Source organism: Hypanus sabinus, chromosome X2 (assembly GCF_030144855.1).
Source record: "Hypanus sabinus isolate sHypSab1 chromosome X2, sHypSab1.hap1, whole genome shotgun sequence".
In the NCBI taxonomy this organism is placed as follows: Eukaryota; Metazoa; Chordata; class Chondrichthyes; order Myliobatiformes; family Dasyatidae; genus Hypanus; species Hypanus sabinus.
The window spans coordinates 16,254,851-16,274,256 of NC_082739.1; the positions used below are offsets into that span (position 1 = coordinate 16,254,851).

The window sequence follows — 19,406 nt, forward strand, 5'->3', positions numbered from 1 at the left end:
TGCATCGGGGTCGAGCACTAGAAGGTGTGCTGTCACACTTCTCAGATGTGGATGGTGAAGAGCTGCATCTGGTGTTGGTATTTCAGAGCAATTATGGAGTGCTTGTTGCACTCAGTTAGTGGCAGGAGAGAAATGTTGGCCTTACCATTGAGTGATTCAACTCGGAAGCCTTCTGCCTTCCTCCCAGATGTCTCGATCATACCAGCACAAGCTCTGACCGAGTATGAAGATGAGTGGTTTTTAACATTGAGCAGCTCAAATAAATCTGACTTGGCCAATTAGCAGTTACTTTGGTCATCGAATATGACATACATGCTGACAGATCTTTCACACTGGCCTTGAGTATACACTCTAACAAGACCTAGCTACCTACTCTGGACCACAAGCTTCAGTGCATTGGGAGTTAACAGCAGCCTTGACAGCAGGGTTTCCTTCTTTCTTTCCATCGTTGTCTGATGAGGACCTAGAAGACTTGCGGGGTTGAGATGCCAGACCAGGGTGCATGGCTGTGTCGTGGTGAGTGCTATCACACTCAACGCAGTTCGCTGTAGCTTTGCAGCCCTTTGCCAAGTGAGTCACTGAGGTGCAGCACTTAAAGCAAATTTCATTCTCTTCAAGAAAGGTTGAGAATAGGTGAGTGAACTTGGCCTTTTCTCCTTGGAGCAACGGAGGATGAGAGGTGACCTCAGAGGTGTATAAGATGATGAGGGGTATTGATCATTTGGATAATCAGAGGCTTTTTCACAAAGCTGAAATGGCTAACACGAGGGAGCATAGTTTTAAGGTGCTTGTAAATAGGTACCAAGGGGATGTCAGGGGCAAGTTTTTCACACAGAGAGAGGTGGGTGTGTGGAATGCACTGTCGGCGATGGTGGTGGAAGTGGATATAATAGGGTCTTTTAAGAGCCTCTTAGATAGGTACATGGAGCATAGAAAAATAGAGGGCTATGCACTCGGGAAACTCTAGGCAGTTTCTGGAGTAGGTTACATGGTCGGCACAATATTGGAGGCTGTAATGTGCTGTAGATTTCTATGTTCTAAAGGCCTTTCTTTCATTGAGAGTCTTGGCTGTAAAATCGCTGCATTTTCTGAGTGGGTGTGGCTCGTTATGAATGGGACAGTTCTTCCCTGGCCCTTTGCTGTTTTTTCACAGAGGAATCTACATGCAACTCCTAAGCAGAAGAGATCTCCATCTTGTGAACTGATATGGAGCCCCTTGTGCTGCAATTCTTGAAGGTAGATCTGTCTGATTCCTGCTGCTGCTCGGAATAGTGAAGCTGAGGTTGTTACTTTTGCATGCTACGTGACAGATTAACCTGGCAAAGTAATCGAATGGAAGAAAGTGGCCATCATCTCTTCCTTGAACCTCAAGTCAACAGATATCCACTTTTCCTGGAATCCATGGGGGAGTTCCTCCACTATGGGGCCGACACCATGGGCAGTGTCCAGGTAAATCAAACCCAGTAAGTACCTCTCTTCCTTAACACACTGAAGATCCAAGGGAAAATCTCCCAGTTCCCTTAACTTGACATGGTTCTTGGCAGAGATTCTAGGAAGATCTTCTAACATCTTCAACAGAGACTCCTCAATAATTTCTGGCATGGCGTAACGTTCCTGGAGCTGTTACCAGATCTTCACTAGAGTGACGATAGGGTTACTTACATGGACTTCTGTCATTGTGAGGCCAAGGTCCCTAGTGGCATTTTTGGATGATGACTGTCACGCTCTGTAGATCTCAGGTTTGTCATCAGACTGGTTAAGGCTTGTGCTCACTAAGTCACGGTGAGCCAGATATTGTGCACGGCGTTCTGCTGCAGGTGCCAGGCTGGTGGAAGCCCAGGGAACAAATGACTGTGCTGTAGTCGTCACAAGGGTGGGGAGCTGTCCTAGCATCATCCACTGCTCATTATCCCTGTGGTGGAATCTTTGGAAAGCGATATGAAGGTATCGATAAATGTGTCGTCCGCAACAGGTGTCAGGTTGTCAGTGTGAGCCATCTTCTGAAGGAGATCACCAAGTAATAAAGCTGCCGTCAGAAAACACTGAAGTTAGGGAAGTGGAAGAAAAAGCTGTTTGGTTCAGTGATGTGCCAAGTTCAAGCTGTGCTTTCATGTATTCGCCTGTACACTCTGCAAAGTCCTTTTCTGACACTGCTTTGCTGGCCCTTTCAAACTTCTCCTTCAGTTCTTCAGCTGCCTCTAAGAGCTTGGCCTGTGCAATCGGTGAAGGGTAAACACACTATGTTCAGCCTCTAATTTTGCCTCTTCTAATTGCAGTTCTGCTTTTTTCCATCTTAAGCTTTGCCTCCTTCTCAGCAAATGAAGCACATGCTTTTGCCACCTCTGCTTTGGCGCGGGCTCTTGCTGCTGCCCTAGCAACTGAAGCTGATGTATGAGAACTCTTAAAGCTGGATACGGAAGCATTATCACCGTGTTTCTGATCCATGATGCAGTTTTTAGATGTAAGGAGGTTTTACCTGTAGCCGTAGTTGTTGAAGCACCAACTGATCTCTGTTTTTTCACTGTACTGCCTTTGCTGAGGAGTTGTAACATCAACTAGACAGTCAGCCAAACTCCATTCAAAAATGACATGAGAGTCAGGGAAAAGCCTCCCAGCTCCTTGGTTTTATTTCAGACTCAATGGCATGACAGAGTGAGTAAGGAGTGAAACTGAAAAACAACAAAATACAGTGCCATCACCTCGCTGTTCCATTCCCACAAGTAAATATACACAGGTAAGTAAGAACTTAGCTCAGTTTCCTGCATGCAAATATTATAACATTCCAACAAGTAAATACTACAGGTAAATACTATGTATAAACCATTAGCATCTAGATTAGTGTCTAATAAACTCAAAAAAACATTCTTTTTCAGCAAAATCTTATTGATACTTTCAGCTTAACTTCTAAACAATATAACATCAACTTATGAGCAATGCTTCTACTGGAGAAACAACAGGATGGCTTTGGATAGAAACTTCTTTCGCTCCTAACAGAAACCTTTGGCCTACTGCCAACCAACGTGCTTTCCTACTAACTACTTCCTGGCCGCACAGGAAGTGATCAGAAACTACTCATTAAAATAAAAGCTAAATGTGCTTAATCACATAGAGAAATATAAATGCATTGCCCAAAGGGCAGAACATAGAGGATGACCTAATAAATTTAGAACACAAATATAACTTCAGAAAACAGATGGAATTATAGGTCTCTTGATTTTATATACAAGGGACACATTTAAAAGAAATGATTTGTAGTTAAGCAAGCTATTTAATTAGAAACCAGTATATTTAAAGAGTAAAATAATCAAACTACAACAACTTCTCTCAATAACAGCAATATAATATTTTCATAGAAGTTCAGTGAATAGATCCCGTTATAAGCAATCTACGTGCTTAAAATCAATTTCAGTCGCTGTAGCAATGAGAACATCAAGCTTGACTGACAGGAAAACTGTCCAATAAAATCTCCATTCTGTTTTGTAACAGTGTGGTCAATAAATACAGCCTCTGACTTAATACTGCAATATTATTTGAATCATAAATATTTGTCAAGTTCAAATACAGGTGCTGAATTGATTAGTGTTTAAGATCTTCTCTGAGACAGCACAATGCCAGAATCAGTAGAAGAGTTCAACAACATGAAATGTTTTAATTACAGACGTGAACATAATGCCAAAAGCTCATGCCTAAGTGTGACAACAGTGTGATAATAGGAAGTAAAGTTTTATAAACAGGAAATGGGGTGTGGCTGATTTTATTTTATTAGAAGCACATGCTCAAAAACATTTCATATAGTAAGCTAATTGAATGCAGCCTACTGATTCGTGACTCAGATCAAAATACAAACTAAGAATACTTGTCAGTAATTTGCCATATAGCTTTAGAGTACTATGCTCACAAAAATGTACTTTATTAAAAGACTCAATATTAAAATAACACAGGAATATTAAAAATACTAAATAATCTTATGGTATCTTCCCAAATACTTACCCAAAACCACAAGACTAATAGCAGGCTTCAAATCATACTCTCCTGCATTCTTTACTTTGCATGTGTACAGTCCAGAATCTGTTTGCTGCAGGGAGGAAATTTTAATGGAAGCATCGCCCATCTTGTATTTTCCTGCAAAGGAGATTCTTCCTATCTGATTTGCACTTATGTTCTCATACACAGAACCCAATGAGTAGGTGATCACCTGTGAACCAATCAGAACAGAATTAGACCACTCTTTATTAGCAACATTGAAAATATAAAATGGGGTCCCAATGGCATTATAAGTTTTGAGTCTTACTTTGATATTCTTCAGAGCACAGTGGCATTGATCATCCAATAGGGATGTTTTACATTTAGTTAACTACCTATGATGTTCCAACTTACAACTCTCTCATTATCCAATTGCATCTCCTCCCAACTGGAACAAAAGCTATGAAAGGGTTTTCAATCCATAGAGTCACTTCAGATTCAGATTCAGATTATTGCCATTTAGAAACCACAAATGCAATGCAGTTAAAAAATGAGACAACGTTCCTCCAGAATGATATCACAAAAGCATATGACAAAACAGACTACATCAGAAAATCCACATAACGTTCGGCAATCCCCAATCCAGAGTCCAGAGAGGCTGCTGCGTATTAATATCGTGCTACCATCTTAGTGCGTTCCCCGGAAAGGAGCTCCAAATCCACCAGACAAACAAGACCAAAAACTAAAGCTACAAGACTTGCACCAATCCTACATCAAAACCCATTTTATTCTCCCTATATTCCCATATATTCTCCTCAGAGAATATTATTCACCAAATAAGTTACCAACAGGCACACCTTTGGTCCAGTATGTGGGAGAAAACTAGACCACCTGGGGAAAATCCCATTTGGTCAAAGGAAGAGCAGGCAAGCTCCACACTGACAGCATCTGAGGTCAGGGCTGGATCCACATTTCTAAAGCTTCAAGGTAGCAACTCTGCTAGCTGTGCCAATGTGATGCCCTTTGTGATCACTTCCTTATGTGATTGCCATGTCAGCTATTCATTGATTACCAATGGCCAAACATATTTGTTCATTAATATAATCCTGAGCATCCTTTAATGCTGTTATAAAACAGAATAAATCAACCAGCTAATCATTATTGTTCAACACACAGTGGAAGTACTTCACAAAAGCAGAGTGATATATTCAACTGTTACTATATTCCACATTAGTATCTGCAACAAAAGAAGAAAACTCCCCCTTAATAGTTCTCAATGAAAGTATCAAGGATATAAGAGACAAGTGAAAGAACATAGAACAGTACAGCACAGTGCAGGTCTTTCAACCATTAAACACACCTTTGCTCCATCCACAACAAGCAGGATTTCCCGGTGGCCAATCATTTTAATTCCAATGCCCACTCCCATTCCAACATGCCAATTCATGACCTCCTTTACTGCCTTGATGAAGCCACCCTCAGGTTGGAGAAGCAACACCTCATATTCCGTTTGAGTAGCCTCCAATCAGATGGAATGAACGTTGATTTCTCTAACTTCCGATAATATTTGCCCCCCCCCTTCCCTCTTCTTCCATTCCCTACTCTGGCTCTCCTCTTACCTCTTTCCCTTTCCTTACCTTCCTATCATCTCCCCTGATGCCTTTCTCCTTTCTTCCATGGTCCACTCTCCTCTCCTATCAGAATCCTTCTTCTCCAGCCTTTTACTTTTCCCACCTATCATCTCTCAACTTCTTACTTCATTACCCCTCACTCATCCACCTAGCTTCACCTATCACCTTCTAGCTTATACACCTTCCTCTTCTCGTACCTTCTTATTCTGGCTTCTTCCCCCTTCCTAAACAAGAGAAAATCTGCAGATGCTGGAAATCCGAGCAACACACACATACTACTGGAGGAACTCAGCTATGAAGTTGCAGCCGTGTTTCTGGATGTAAGGAAACCACAGGGAGTGCTTTGTTGTTCATATTGATGTTCCTTAACCACAGGATGTTTCAAGCTAGAATGTGGCCTTTTCAAAACCACATCCAACTGCTCCAAGCATTCAGAAAATTTAACACTTCTGAAGGTGATCCATAATTTGACCATCTGCTGACTGGATAGTTCCATAAGTTTCTTTTTCCTTCCCCCACTTCTTTAGCTTTCTTTCCGGAGCACTGTTGGTAACACTGATGATGTAAGCACATTGATGACAGTGAGGGCTCAGATAAAAAAAAGCAGACATTCAGCATTGCTTTGTAACATACAGCCTATCTCTCAAGCTCTTTCAGTAGAACATGGATCTAATGTAATTGTTAGTTCCTACATGGATGACAATTGATCCAATCCTTCCTTCCATCATTTTTCTCCAACCTTGTCAATGGACTGATAGGACAATCTTTGGACTCCTGTTCCTGGAATGGAGAATATTACCACGCCTTTGACTGGAAATCCCCTAACAAATTCATTTCTTTACATATCTCCCAAGTGAACATCTTCTACAATGGTGCTGTTGTCCACTTCCCCTTTGTTCTACAGTCCCTTCTTCTTCTCTGGCCTCTTATGAATCCCAAACCACCTGCTATCAGAAGGTGTGTGACTGCCTTTCAGCTCAAAATGTCTGGATAATTCCCCCTCCTTTGGCAATGTCAGCACCTCGGGCCCCACTTTGTAAACTCTGAGCCAAAGTTCCTCGAGTTTCAGAGATTTACTGCTGAACTGATTACAGTGATCATGCATATCTTCTCATACACTGAATGGGGCTTCCACAATGCTATCCTCATCTAACCTTGTTTTATACGTATAATTTATTAAAGTTTTACATATTTAATTTTCTTGGTAAAATTTTATTTTGTTGTACACTTTAATTAACAGGTTTAAATATTATTCATTTGATAGACTGATGTGAAACTGCAGTGGAACTTGACCCAGTATTTATGGAGGATTAAAGACTATGTGGCATTGATTAATTTCAACATTAGCTTCAAATGTCTTTAACTCTAATGCAAATAATTGAAACATAAGTCAGGGGGTCCCTCCAAGAGCTGAAACAAATATCAAAGCAATGGAAGCTGGCTAAGTACATCAGGTGGAATGGATGTAAACTCTGTGTTATTCTATCATAAATCAGTACCTCATCCAAAACCCAAAAAGGGGCCCCTTGCGTGTTGATTATAATTTCCCATTCGAGAAGCAACGCTGTCGCATTACATTCCATTTCATTTCATCACATCAAGTTACATTTTTATCTCAAATAAAAATAAAAAAACTAAAATAAATTTTGTGCAGCCTTGCTGTGTACAAATTGGCTGTCAGGAGGAACAGAGATGAGGAGGAATTTCTTTAGATGGAAAGTGGTGAATCTGTGGAATTTATTACCACAGACAGCTGTGGAGGCCGAGTCCTTGGGTATATTTAAGACAGAGGTTGATAGAGTCTTGATTAGTCAGGTTGTCAAAGGTTACAGGAAAAGGCAGGAGAATGGGGTTGAGAGGGAAAATATATCAGCCATGATTCCATGATGGAATGGCAGAACAATTTGATGAGGCAAATGGCCTAATTCTGCTCCTATGTCTTATGGTTTTATAGTTTTGTAGACTTCAGAAGTACTTCAAAAGTTTAAAAGATTTTTTGTGATTTCCTAAAAGGGTATGTTTAAGCTATTACCTGTTGTGCTAGAAAGATTTTAAGATTTTCAAATGGGTGAATGTAGTCAGCAGAGTGCAAACATCCTGCAGAGGGTATGATGGGGGAGAACATTGCTTCAAGCACATTCACAAATATTTCATCTCCCCTCTCCAAAATGAATCATTCCTAACTAAAGGGTGATGGGGGAGGGGTTGTTTGAAGTTTAGTTCTCAGCTAGTCACATGAAAGAAAAGGAAAACGTTACGTTAATCTACTTGAACTGTTTGAAATAACTTTTTCACAGGCCTGAATGCAGATCATATTTCTGGTCAGTTCCTTATTGAATACGCAACCACGAGGAAATCTGCAGATGCTGGAAATTCAAACAACACACACAAAATGCTGGTGGAACGCGGCAGGCCAGGCAGCATCTATAGGAAGAAGTACAGTTGACGTTTCAGGCCGAGACCCTTCGTCAGGACAAAATGAAAATTTCCAGCATCTGCAGATTTCCTCATGTTTGCGTTTTTAAATTCACTACTGCGAAGCCTCTCCCACTAAAGAAGTTTAAATCTTCTCTTTGACGGGAGTTCAGTAAAACCAACTCTCGCTGTTACCCATCTATAATTTCTTTGGCCCTTCAACTTTTCGATCACATTTTGACCCAGACCCGTTACTACAGCCATATATCCTTCCTTGGAACGTGTCTCCACCACCAACTGATTCCAGTTGGCTTCAGTATCCGTTTTCGAGCTTCTCAATTTGGACCTCCTGAGGATCCCAGGTACTCACATTTAACTGATCCTGCCTCCCGTTGTTTCTCCCGTCGAGCTCTGAGGGCGACACTCTCTGCCATAAGGAGGCCATTGGCATCCCTATCACAATCCCTTCCACACCTCCGGGATATTTTCTTCGCCGTTTGTAATGGACCTGTACATTAATTCATCCTCCATCGGATCCATGTGTACAATCACCATTTCTTTGACTTTGTCACGTCCTGCAAGGATTGCGAGATCTCCAATCTGCAGACCCTAGAGCCTGCCAGCTCCACCACTAGCAGGCATGAACTTCGGATTGTGGTCCCCACCGTGTCCTCAGCGGTCCCACCAATGCAGGGCATATTCAAAACCTGGACTCCAGCACCATCAATGCGGGTTCCAACAACCATGGACAGCTTCAAAGCCAGTGCGCAGCCTCCAACTGTGACTGCAGCCTTGAACTCCAGGCCGGGTCTTCACGTGCTGCTATTGTGACTCCCGTCTTCCCTTCTCCCACTACCACTCTACAATCCCCTCTCCCTCAGATCCCATCGTCAGCTCCTGAACCCTCAGAGGCTCCATCTTCCTCTCACCCCAATCCACATCTCTCCACCGACACCACCAGCATCCCCCCTCCAATCCCAGCTCTCATCCGTGCCGGGTCTTTACCATCCCCTCCGACCTTCAACTCTCTGAGGCAGAGCGCTCTGTCCTCAGTAAGGGCCTCAGCTTTGTCCCCCTTGGCCCACACCTCAGCGAGTTCCGCATACACCATGACGCTGAACTCTTCTTCCGCTGGCTCCGTCTTTGAGCTTACTTCTTCGGCAAGGACTCTCCCACCCCCACTGATGACCCCTTCTCCCATCTTCAACCCTCCTCCTCTTCATGGACACCCCGCTCTGGTCTTCTGCCTGCTCTGGATCTCTTAATTGCTAACTTTTTCTTTCAGTTAGTCCTGATGAAGGGTCTCGGCCCGAAATGTCGACTGTATTTCTTCCTATAGATGCTACCTGGCCTGCTGCATTCCACCAGCATTTTGTGTGTGTTGTCCTTATTGAATAAGTGGAATACAGAGATCAGTGTTGATAATTACTGTGGTGCTAGAAAGTTTGTGAACACTGCAGAATTTTCTCTATTTCTGCATAAAAGTGACCTAAAATCTGATCATATCTTCACATGTCCTAAAACTAAATAAATGGAACCAAATTAAATAAATAACACAAACAACATCATATTTGTTCATTCATTTATTTATTCATTGAGAAAAATGATCCAATATTACACCTATTTGTTGGAAAAAGCATGTGAACCTCTGAGGTAATGCCTTCCACAAAACCAGTTTGGATCTGGGTGTTTCAATCAATGAGATGAGATTGGAGGTGTAGGTTGTAGAGGTGCTCTGCCCTATAAAGAAGGCACACAAAGTCAGGTTACTGACAGAGCCTGCTCTTCTCAAGAAAGATCTGTTTATGTGCATCATGCCTCGATCAAAACAACTTTCAGAGGACCTTAGAAGAAGAATTGTAGAGATGCATGAAGCTGGAAAAGGCTTCAAAAGCATTTCTAAAGACCTGAGTGTTCATCAGTCCACAGCAAAAGGAATTGTCTACAAATGGAGGAAACTCAGTACTGTTGCTTCTCACCCTAGGAGAGGGCATCTTGCAATGCCAAAGGAGGTGAAAAAGAACCCAAGATTAACAGGAAAAATCATGCAGAAATCTCCAGAACTTGCTAAAGTATCTGTTCATGTGTCCATTATCAGTAAAACACTGAACAAGAATGGTATTCATGGAAGGACACCATGGAGGAAGCTATTGCTCTCCAAAAAAAAAAACCTGCTGGACATCTCAAGTTTGCAAAAGACCACCTGGATGTTCTACAATGCTTCTAGGACTATGTTCTGTGGACAGATGAGACAAAAGTTGAACTTATTGGCAGAAGTGCACATTGCCATGTTTGGAGGAAAGTTGGCACTGCACACCAACACCAAAACCTCATCCCAACTGTGAAGCACGGTGGAAGGAGCATCATGGTTTGCTGCCTCAGGGCCTGGACAACTTGGAAATGTTGAGGAAATAATGAATTCAAAATTGCATCAAGGCATTTTACAGGAGAACGCCAGGGTAGCAGTTCATCAACTGAAGCTTGGTAGAAGTTGGATAATGCAACATGACAATAATCCAAAAGATAAGAGTAAATCAACAACAGGATGGTTTAAAAAGAATAAAATTCATGTTTTGGAATGGCTGAGTCAAAGTCCTGACCTTAATCCTACAGGAATGTTGTGGAAGGACCTGAAGCAAGCAGGTCATGCAGGGAAGCCCACCAACATCCCAGAGTTGAAGCAGTTTTGTAGGAAGGAATGGCCTAAAATTCCTCCAAGCTCATGTGCAGGACTGATAAAAAAATTACCAGAAATGTTTGGTTGAAGTTATTACTGTACAAGGGGATCACACCGGTTACTGAAAACAAAGGTTCACATATTTTTTCCAACAAATACATATCATACTGGATCATTTTTTTCAATAAATAAATGAACAAGTATAATTTTTGGTGCTATTTATTTAATTTGGTTCTCTTTATCTAGTTTTAGGACTTATGTGAAGCTCTGATCACATTTTAGGTCATACTTATGCAGAAACAGAGCAAATTCTACAGGGTTCACAAACTTTCTAGCACCACTGTAGGATGCAGGTGTGATGTTTTGGTTTATTAAAGACATACTGTGGTACAGACTATGTAAATGCTAAGATATTCTACCATAGCAACAAGGAACACAAGTTTACATTTGTGTTAACTAACCTCATGATTAATTAACTACGAGGTGGAGAGGAGGAACAAATAAAAGATTGATGACAACATTCTCCTTAGCTGTGGTAGCAAAATGACAGAACATTTGTAACCCCTTGGAACCATAATGTATTTTCTGGACATTCAGTATCTATACAACTGCACCAAAGCAAATTGTCCATGCTTCCATGATTCTTGCAGCAGTTGATTTGGAAACGTAGAAGTTCATCAGTTTATGGAACATATAGGGCCCCTAACTTTAAACAGGAAATATTTTGGGCCATATTTATATGGGATAATTAGGATCTGGTCATTTACAGATCCTTCAAAGCAGGCATGAATCAAAGCCTCAGAGAAGCTTGTCTGCATGCTTAGGTTATTATTTCCTTGCCAGCTTAGATTATTCAGTGCTTTTATTCCAAGAGAAATCTCTTCTAATCCTTCACAAGTGAGGGACTTCTTGAATTAAACAGTTATGAAATGTTTTGGAAGAGTCAGAAATGGAGAGCAGAGTGGAAGTTAATGGCAAAGGTGATAAAATTGATGAGTCCTGCACAGGGTGCAAGGAGCAACGCCAATGGAGTCATCAATGTTACAGTGAAAGAGTTGGGGAGAGGTGCCAGAGTTGGTTTGGAACAAGTACAGTTCCACACAGCCAAAATCACAGGCACACCTAGGGCCCATTCAGGTGCCCATGGTTATATCTTTGATTTGCAGAAAGTGAGAGGAGTTGTTCACGGCAAGAACAAGCTCAGCCAGATAGATGATAGTGTCAGTGGAAGGGAACTGGTTGGATCAGAGGGCTTTAAGAACTTCCTGATGAGGAATGGAGGTGTGTAAAAACATTATCATTCATAGTGAAGATGAGGTGGTTGTGGCCAGGGAATCAGAAATTGTCCAAATGGTGGAAGCCATGTAAGGTGTCCCAGATGTAGGTGGGAAAGGGAAGACAGACTGAAGTCAAGGTATGAGGAAGTGAATTTGGAGGAGCAAGAACAAGCAGAAATAATGTGCCTGGCAGGGCAGTCCTGTCAGTGGATCTTGGATAAGAGATAGAATTATGAAATGTTCATTACTTTTTAAAAAATTTAATTGGTTAAAAATAATTCAATTGATGAAACTAAATTGAATTACAATGCAATGTAGTATTTTTAAAAATATTAACACAATTAGAGCAATCATTAATTTAGAATGTAAACCATCTGCTAAAATATACTCACAACTTTCTGATTTGGTTCAGAGTCTTGTAAAAGCCACTCAATATCCAGATCCTTTGTTACTAAGTGACCAAACCGATGTTGACATGGTAGAATAACATCCTGTTCTTCAATCATCTTTATTTCTTTTTCAGCAATTGCACTCCAGAAGCAAGCAGAGCCTAAGTAACAGAGAGGAGCAGAGTTAGTACACTATTAGTAAGCATCCTGCTGAAATCGTACATGACTGCATGACTTGCATCACCATGAACACTCCAAAACTGGTTAATCTCTCAGAGAGTAGTAAAACTTCCTCAAGAAAAAAAACATGAATCTCTCCCTTTTCCCAGAAATGTCCAAAATTACACTGTAAGTAGCTAATTTTGCCTGAAAGTTCAGGGCCACATCTTCCCTCAATAGGAGCAGATATACACCCACCTTGATCATAGCCTCTTTTTGCCCAACTGGCTAATCCACTGTTTTATTGTATATAATTACACACAAAAAAATGAAATGTATTAAGACCATAAGATATAGGAGCAGAATCAGGCCATTTGGCCCATCCAGTCTGCTCTGCATTACATCATAGCTGAGCCAATTTTCCTCTCAGCCCCAATCTCCTCCCTTCTCCCCATATCCTTTCATTCCCTGACCAAACAAGAATCTATCAACCTCTGTCTTAAGTATACATACAGACTTGGTCTCCACAGCTGCCTGTGGCAAAGAATTCCACAGATTTATCAGTCTCTGGCTAAAGAAATTCCTCTTCATCTCTGTTCTAAAAAGATGCCCCTCTTTTCTGAGGTGGTGTCCTCTGGTCATAGACTCTCCCACCATAGGAAAATCCTCTCCACATCCACTCTATCAAAGCCTTTCACCATTCGATATGTCTTAATGAGGCCACACCTCATTCATCTGAATTCTAGTGAATACAGGCCCACAGCCATCAGACACTCTTCATATGACAAGCCATTCAATCCTGGAATCATTTTCATAAACATCCTCTGAGCCCTCTCCATTTTCAAGCTTGGATTGCTGGAAGCATTGCAATTAAGTTCATCTGTCTGCACTCCACAGGTGATATTCCTACCAAGGATAGATCTGTAATGACTTATCTATGTTGGCTTACACTTCCTTTACCGATGACTATGTGCTAGTCCTTTGCTATAAGCTCACGACCAGCACAAGTAACCATTTGATATTGGATTCTTGCATTCCCCTGAGGGTCCAGCGAGTCTTCTCTGGGGTATGAAGTCTATCTATATGCATTAGCCTAATATTCTGATCATAATAATGAATGGCATTAATTACCCTATCTATGAATTATACATACTCTGCACAATGAATATACCTGAAGTTGTATCCAAACCAAAATCTTGGACTGATTCATTAGAATCTCTTTGCTATCATACTCAATGACTCAAAAATAAACTAGAAGAACAGAATTCAATGCAGAGCTAAAGCCACAGTACTGATTTCCTTACCAGTGTTGAGGGAGGTGGGGGAGATAGGATTATATGACATAGTGATGATTTACAAAATGATTACAGTAAAGTGAATGCTATTCTTTTGTGGTGCGTCACTTCACCACAAAATGTTTTTGCAAATTAACGTTTATTCCTCAACCTCTTTCCTGGATTTCTTGGAAGATATTGATACTGTTTCATAAAGCACTTTTGGAATCAGTACCATGCCAAATATTTCTGTAATACAGCCAAAAGTGCAGCATGATGCAACTGGTTTGGCCCAACGCTATCCATATCAATTAAAGCAAGATGACCCACCTACCCAACATTAATTTGATGCTTGGATTTCATTTGCATTTTGTTTGGCTGCCATTCCTCTCTGTATAGATTGTCATTTCACATCAGTACTTTTATTGTACTGGAAATTAAAAGCAGACTATCAATCAAGTTCCCTGTAACTGTCTAGCTGTGCGTGGGTTAAGCTTTGCAACACTTCACTTGACCCCATTTCAACATTACAGAAAGCATAAGAGCAGAATATGCTTCAGCTGTATGGATTCAATATATTCCTATCAGCAGCAAACATGAGAAAAAGTCTTCAAATCCCTGCACTACAGAGATTATGAACAACTGAATGGTATAAGCAAATACTAGTTTTGTTGTTTAAAATATGATCAATGAGAAGATTTGCTGCCTGTGGCAAAGCCCTGGAAGAACTGGGAAATATACACCTTAAGTTATCCATGCTGGTTCAGGACCTTACAACCATTAGGCTCCTGAACCAGTGTGGATAACTTCACTCATCTCAACTCTGAACTGATTCTAGAATCTACAGACTCACTTTCAAGGACTCTACTTCTCCATATTATTTATTTAATTATTGTGTGCACAATTTGCATTCTTTTGCACATTGGTAGATTGTCAATCTTTGCTTATGTGTTATATAGTTTTTGTAAATTCTATTGTATTCCTCGAATGCCCTTCTTGCTGTCATCTCAATATACTCAGTAAATTTCAGCTCATCTGAACCACTACAGGCTCTACTTTAATTTGCAACAGGTCTCTCACACCCATCATTCCAATTCTGCATTCGCCAATGCAGAAGCAATGGTGATCTGCATTGATACAACAGCATAGATGTAAAAAATATTCCAGTCTTTCATTCTTATATCCTCATTTCTCATCCACTCAGCCCTTCAATTAATTCATTGTCTTCATTCTTTCAACCTGGCCACAACACTTGGCCTATCACTGGCAGCTGTGCATTCAGCTAAATTCTGCTGCTGCAGCCCATCCACTTCAAGGTTCAACGTGTTGTGCATTCAGGGATGCTCTTCTGTACACCACTGTTGTAACCATAGTTATTTGAGTTACTGTTGCCTTCTTGTCAGCTTGAACCAGAATGGCTATTCTTCTCTGACCTCTCCCATTAACAATGAGTTTTTGACCATATAACTGCTGCTCAATGGATGTTTTTTTTTTGTTTTTTTGCACCATTCTTTGTAAGTTCTATTGCGCATGAAAATCCCAGAAAATCAGCAGTTTCTGCAATACTCACACCATCCCTTCTGGCACCGACAATCATTCCACAGTCAAAATCACTTCCCCATTTCTTCCCCATTCTGATGTTTGGATTGAACCTTTTGACCATGTCTGCATGCTTTTATGCATTGGACTTCTGCCACATGTTTGGTTAATTAGATATTTACATAAACAAGGTGCTATGGTGTATCTAATAAAGTAGCTACTGAGTGTACATTCCAGGCTTTAACATTCCATTCTTAAATGTAATCAGCCCCTTGACGTCCCTTAGAGGTCTCTTTAAAAGTAATCTCTTCTACCAAATTATGATCACATCTGTACCATATTCTTTGGCAATTCAGTCATTCATATCTGAGTATTCCTTTGCATACTGCATTGGGATATATTTCTAACCTAAATCAACTGTTAACTTCCTCTACAGTAAATGCAGACCTGGAAATGAAAACTCCTTCCCACTTACTTATCGCATTACCCACTGGTTAAAATGAATGAATTCAGGAACTTCACCACCTGGACAATAAAACATCCAGAACTGGTCATGATTCTCAACTTGTCAACAAATGTCAGTAAAAGTATGCAGGCATAAGACTACTTGACATGGCACTGGCTATGTTTAAGGATGGAATAATAGTTTACCTTACTGTGCCAGCTGGACTATTTATGTTGCAAATAAACCATTATCATTAACTTCTCATACAGAGTGGTAGAACTTTTGAAGATGTTTTTAAAACAAAACCAAATAATGTCATCACATTTGCAGATCTTCAAGAAATATACTCTTATTTATGATAGACGGGGTATAGCAAAGAGATAAAAATGCAGAATAAATGAAATAAAGGTCCTGCACAATTTGCTTGAATCGTTGTTTTAAAAAGTTCATAATTTACAATTCCAGAAAAGTTCTCAAAATCCACATAAATTCTGGCATACACATAAAATTAGCAATAGCATGCAAGGCATACCAATATAGACCAAACTTTAATAATACCATATTCACCACTAATAATGTAGTAAATGAAGATAATCAGGATATACATCTTAATACAGTGAACAGATGGTGTATTTGACCAAGTTATGATCACCTCTATACCACATTCTTTGGCAATTCACTCATTCATTTTTGATTATCCCTTTGTGTGCTGCATTGGGACATTTTTCTAACCTAAATCAAGCTGTTGACTTACTCCACAGTAAATGCTAAAAATGAAATAATCGACTTGAAATATAATTTTCTTCTGTACAATAGAATCACTTAAATTGAATTTCAGTTTCACATTGAAACTTATTCAAAACTGCAATAAATTCAGAATTAACAGGGCTTAGACATAGCAACTGGTGTTAAGCAGCCTCATGTGCAGCGCCTTGTCAAATGCCTTCTGAAAATCCAAATAAACAACATCCACTGACGATCCTTTGTCTGTCCTGTCAGTCTGTCGGGCAAGAATTCCCCTTTAGAAAGCCACGCTGACTTTGGTCGATTTTATCATGTGCGTCCAAATAACCTGAAACATCATCCTTAATAGTAGACTCCAACATCTTTCCAAACACTGAGGTCAGGGTAATTGGCCTATAATTTCCTTTCTTCTGCCTCCCTCCCTTCTTAAAAAGTGGAGACATATTTGCAATTTCCAGTTCTCAGTAACCATTCCAGAATCTAGTGATTCTTGAAAGATTATTCCACATTCTCTTCTGTTACCTCTTTCAGAACTCTGGGGTGTTGTCTATCTGGCGCAGGTGACTTATCTACCTTCAGACTTTTCAGCTTCCCAAGCAAATTCTCCTTAGTAATAGCAACAACACTCACTTCTGCCCCTTGACATTCCCGAATTTCTGGCATTCTGCTAGTGTCTTCCATTGTGAAGACTGATATAAAATACTTATTAAGCTCCTCTACCATTTTTTTGTCCCCAATATTACCTCTCCAGCATCAATTTCCAGTGGTCTAATATCCATTTTCACCTCTCTTTTACTTCTTATATATCTAAAAAAACTTTTTGTATCCTCTTTTATATCATTGGCTAGTTTACCTTCATATTTCTTCTTTTCTCTCCTTATGGTTTTTTTTACTTGCCTTCTGATGGTTTTTAAAATTTTCCCAATCATCTACCTTCCCACTAATTTTTGCTATATTATATGCCAACAACCTTGCACTCAACATCAGTAAGACCAAGGAATTGACTGTGGATTTCAGGAAGGGGAAGTCAAGGTAACACACACCAGTCCTCATCGTGGGATCAGAAGTGATCAGCTTCAAGTTCCTGGGTGTCAACAGCTTTGAAGATCTATCCTGAACCCAATATATTGATGCAATTACAAAGAAGGCATGACAGTGAGTATATTTCATTCAGAGTTTAAGGAGACTTGGTATTGCACCAAAGACTCACAAATTTCTACAGATGTATCTGAAGAGCATTCTAACTAGTTGTATCACTGTCTGATGCAGAGGGGCCACTACACAGGATTGGAAAAAACTGCAGAAAGTTGTAAACTCAATCAGCTCCATCATGGACACCAGCCTCCCCAGCATCAAGGACATCTTCAAAAGGTGATGCCTCATAAAGACATCATTAAGGACCCCCATTATGCAGGACATGCCCTCTTCTCATTGCTACAATCAAAGAAGACGTACAGAGACTGAAGGTACACTCTCAACTTTTTAGGATCAACTTCTTCCTCACCATCATCAGATTTTTGAATGGACAACAAACCCATGTACACCACGTCACTATTTTTTTCCATTTTGCTCTCTTTTTGCAGGACTTACATAATTTAATATTTTATATACATTTCTTATATTATTAACATAATAAAAATATATTTCTTATATTTTTTCTTGTTACTATGTATTGCAATGTGCTGTTGCCACCAACAAATTTCACGACATACACCAGTGATAATAAACCTGATTCTGATTCAATGACTGCCAAATTAAAAACACTCTGTTGTGGCTTTAAACACATATCTCACCATTCAGTAGTAAACCACTGAGTATTGGATAGAAAATTTTAAACATTATGCCAAAAGAACTAGATTTATATACCCTGAAATTCTTCCCAGCTTCTCTTGTAAATCCCTTTTGATTTATTTCTGAACATCAAAAGTTGATAGGTTAACATTTCTGAAATTTTGCACAGTAACAGGGAAGTCTTCTTGGCCAATGCTAAGCTGTCCTACTCGGCAGTAAATATTTCAGTATTTCTGTTTCAGAACAGGAATTACAGGGGCATGATAGGAATACATATTTCTAATAGATTGAGAGATAGTTTCTTTAGGAGAGAGTTGGCAGATGTAAATAAAGTTGTGAAATACACCAAGTCCATAAGGATAGTGGTGTGAACTTCTCATATAATGCATCTGCTAAGGCCCTCTCCTTAGTTCCCAATACAGTCCCTAAATGAACATTAATATGCCCTACAATATTCTAACATGCATTAATAAACACAACAAAACATTGAAATAACTAAAAGGAAATTATATTAGCTCCATCCACAGAAACTTAAAAACCATGATTGGGTTTTTAAATCACAATTTTTAAATTGTGGCTGTGTAAACAAAGGCACTTTCCATGAGAACAACATCCAGCAGAGAGCCAGTTGACAAGAGGACTGGAAATCTAACATTGTACTTACATAGATAATCATAGTTCCTCAAGTTCCAGAAAAAAATCAAGATAGGGCTTGGGGCTGACCCCTCACATATGCAGACTATAAATGAGTAGATAATGAGTGTGCAATAAACTGAAGGTTAAAGAACAAAAGACGTGGAAGTGCAGAGAAACAAATGTAATCTTTTAGATCTATTTTGTTCAAATAGGAAAAGATTAGATATGAAACAAGTTTTAAGTAAGTGGAAAAGCAGTGGGAAAGGGGAGTGAAGAAAGAACAACAAGGAAAGGTGGATACGGTAAAGGATTGCTAACAAACTATGGGGGCAAGATGGTTTATGCTGGCAACAGATCACAAGCCCATTGTGTCCATTTTCAATCTTAGGAAGGGAATTCCAGTGATGACTGCCACACAGTTACAACGTTGGGCACTGTTCCCAGTAGCCCACTCGTATAACATAGA

At 40.0% G+C, this 19,406-nt stretch overlaps 1 protein-coding gene across 1 annotated transcript in view; it reads right to left on the minus strand.

Moving 5' to 3' along the window:
* Positions 1–19,406, minus strand: part of LOC132385295 (CXADR-like membrane protein) — a 113,082-nt gene that overhangs the window by 17,812 nt on the left and 75,864 nt on the right. Inside the window, exons 2-3 of the mRNA XM_059957316.1 lie at positions 12,356–12,513; positions 3,991–4,195 (exon numbers count right to left, since the gene is read on the minus strand). Of these exons, the coding sequence (XP_059813299.1) occupies positions 3,991–4,195; positions 12,356–12,513 (363 nt within the window). The remainder of the gene's footprint in view (positions 1–3,990; positions 4,196–12,355; positions 12,514–19,406) is intronic.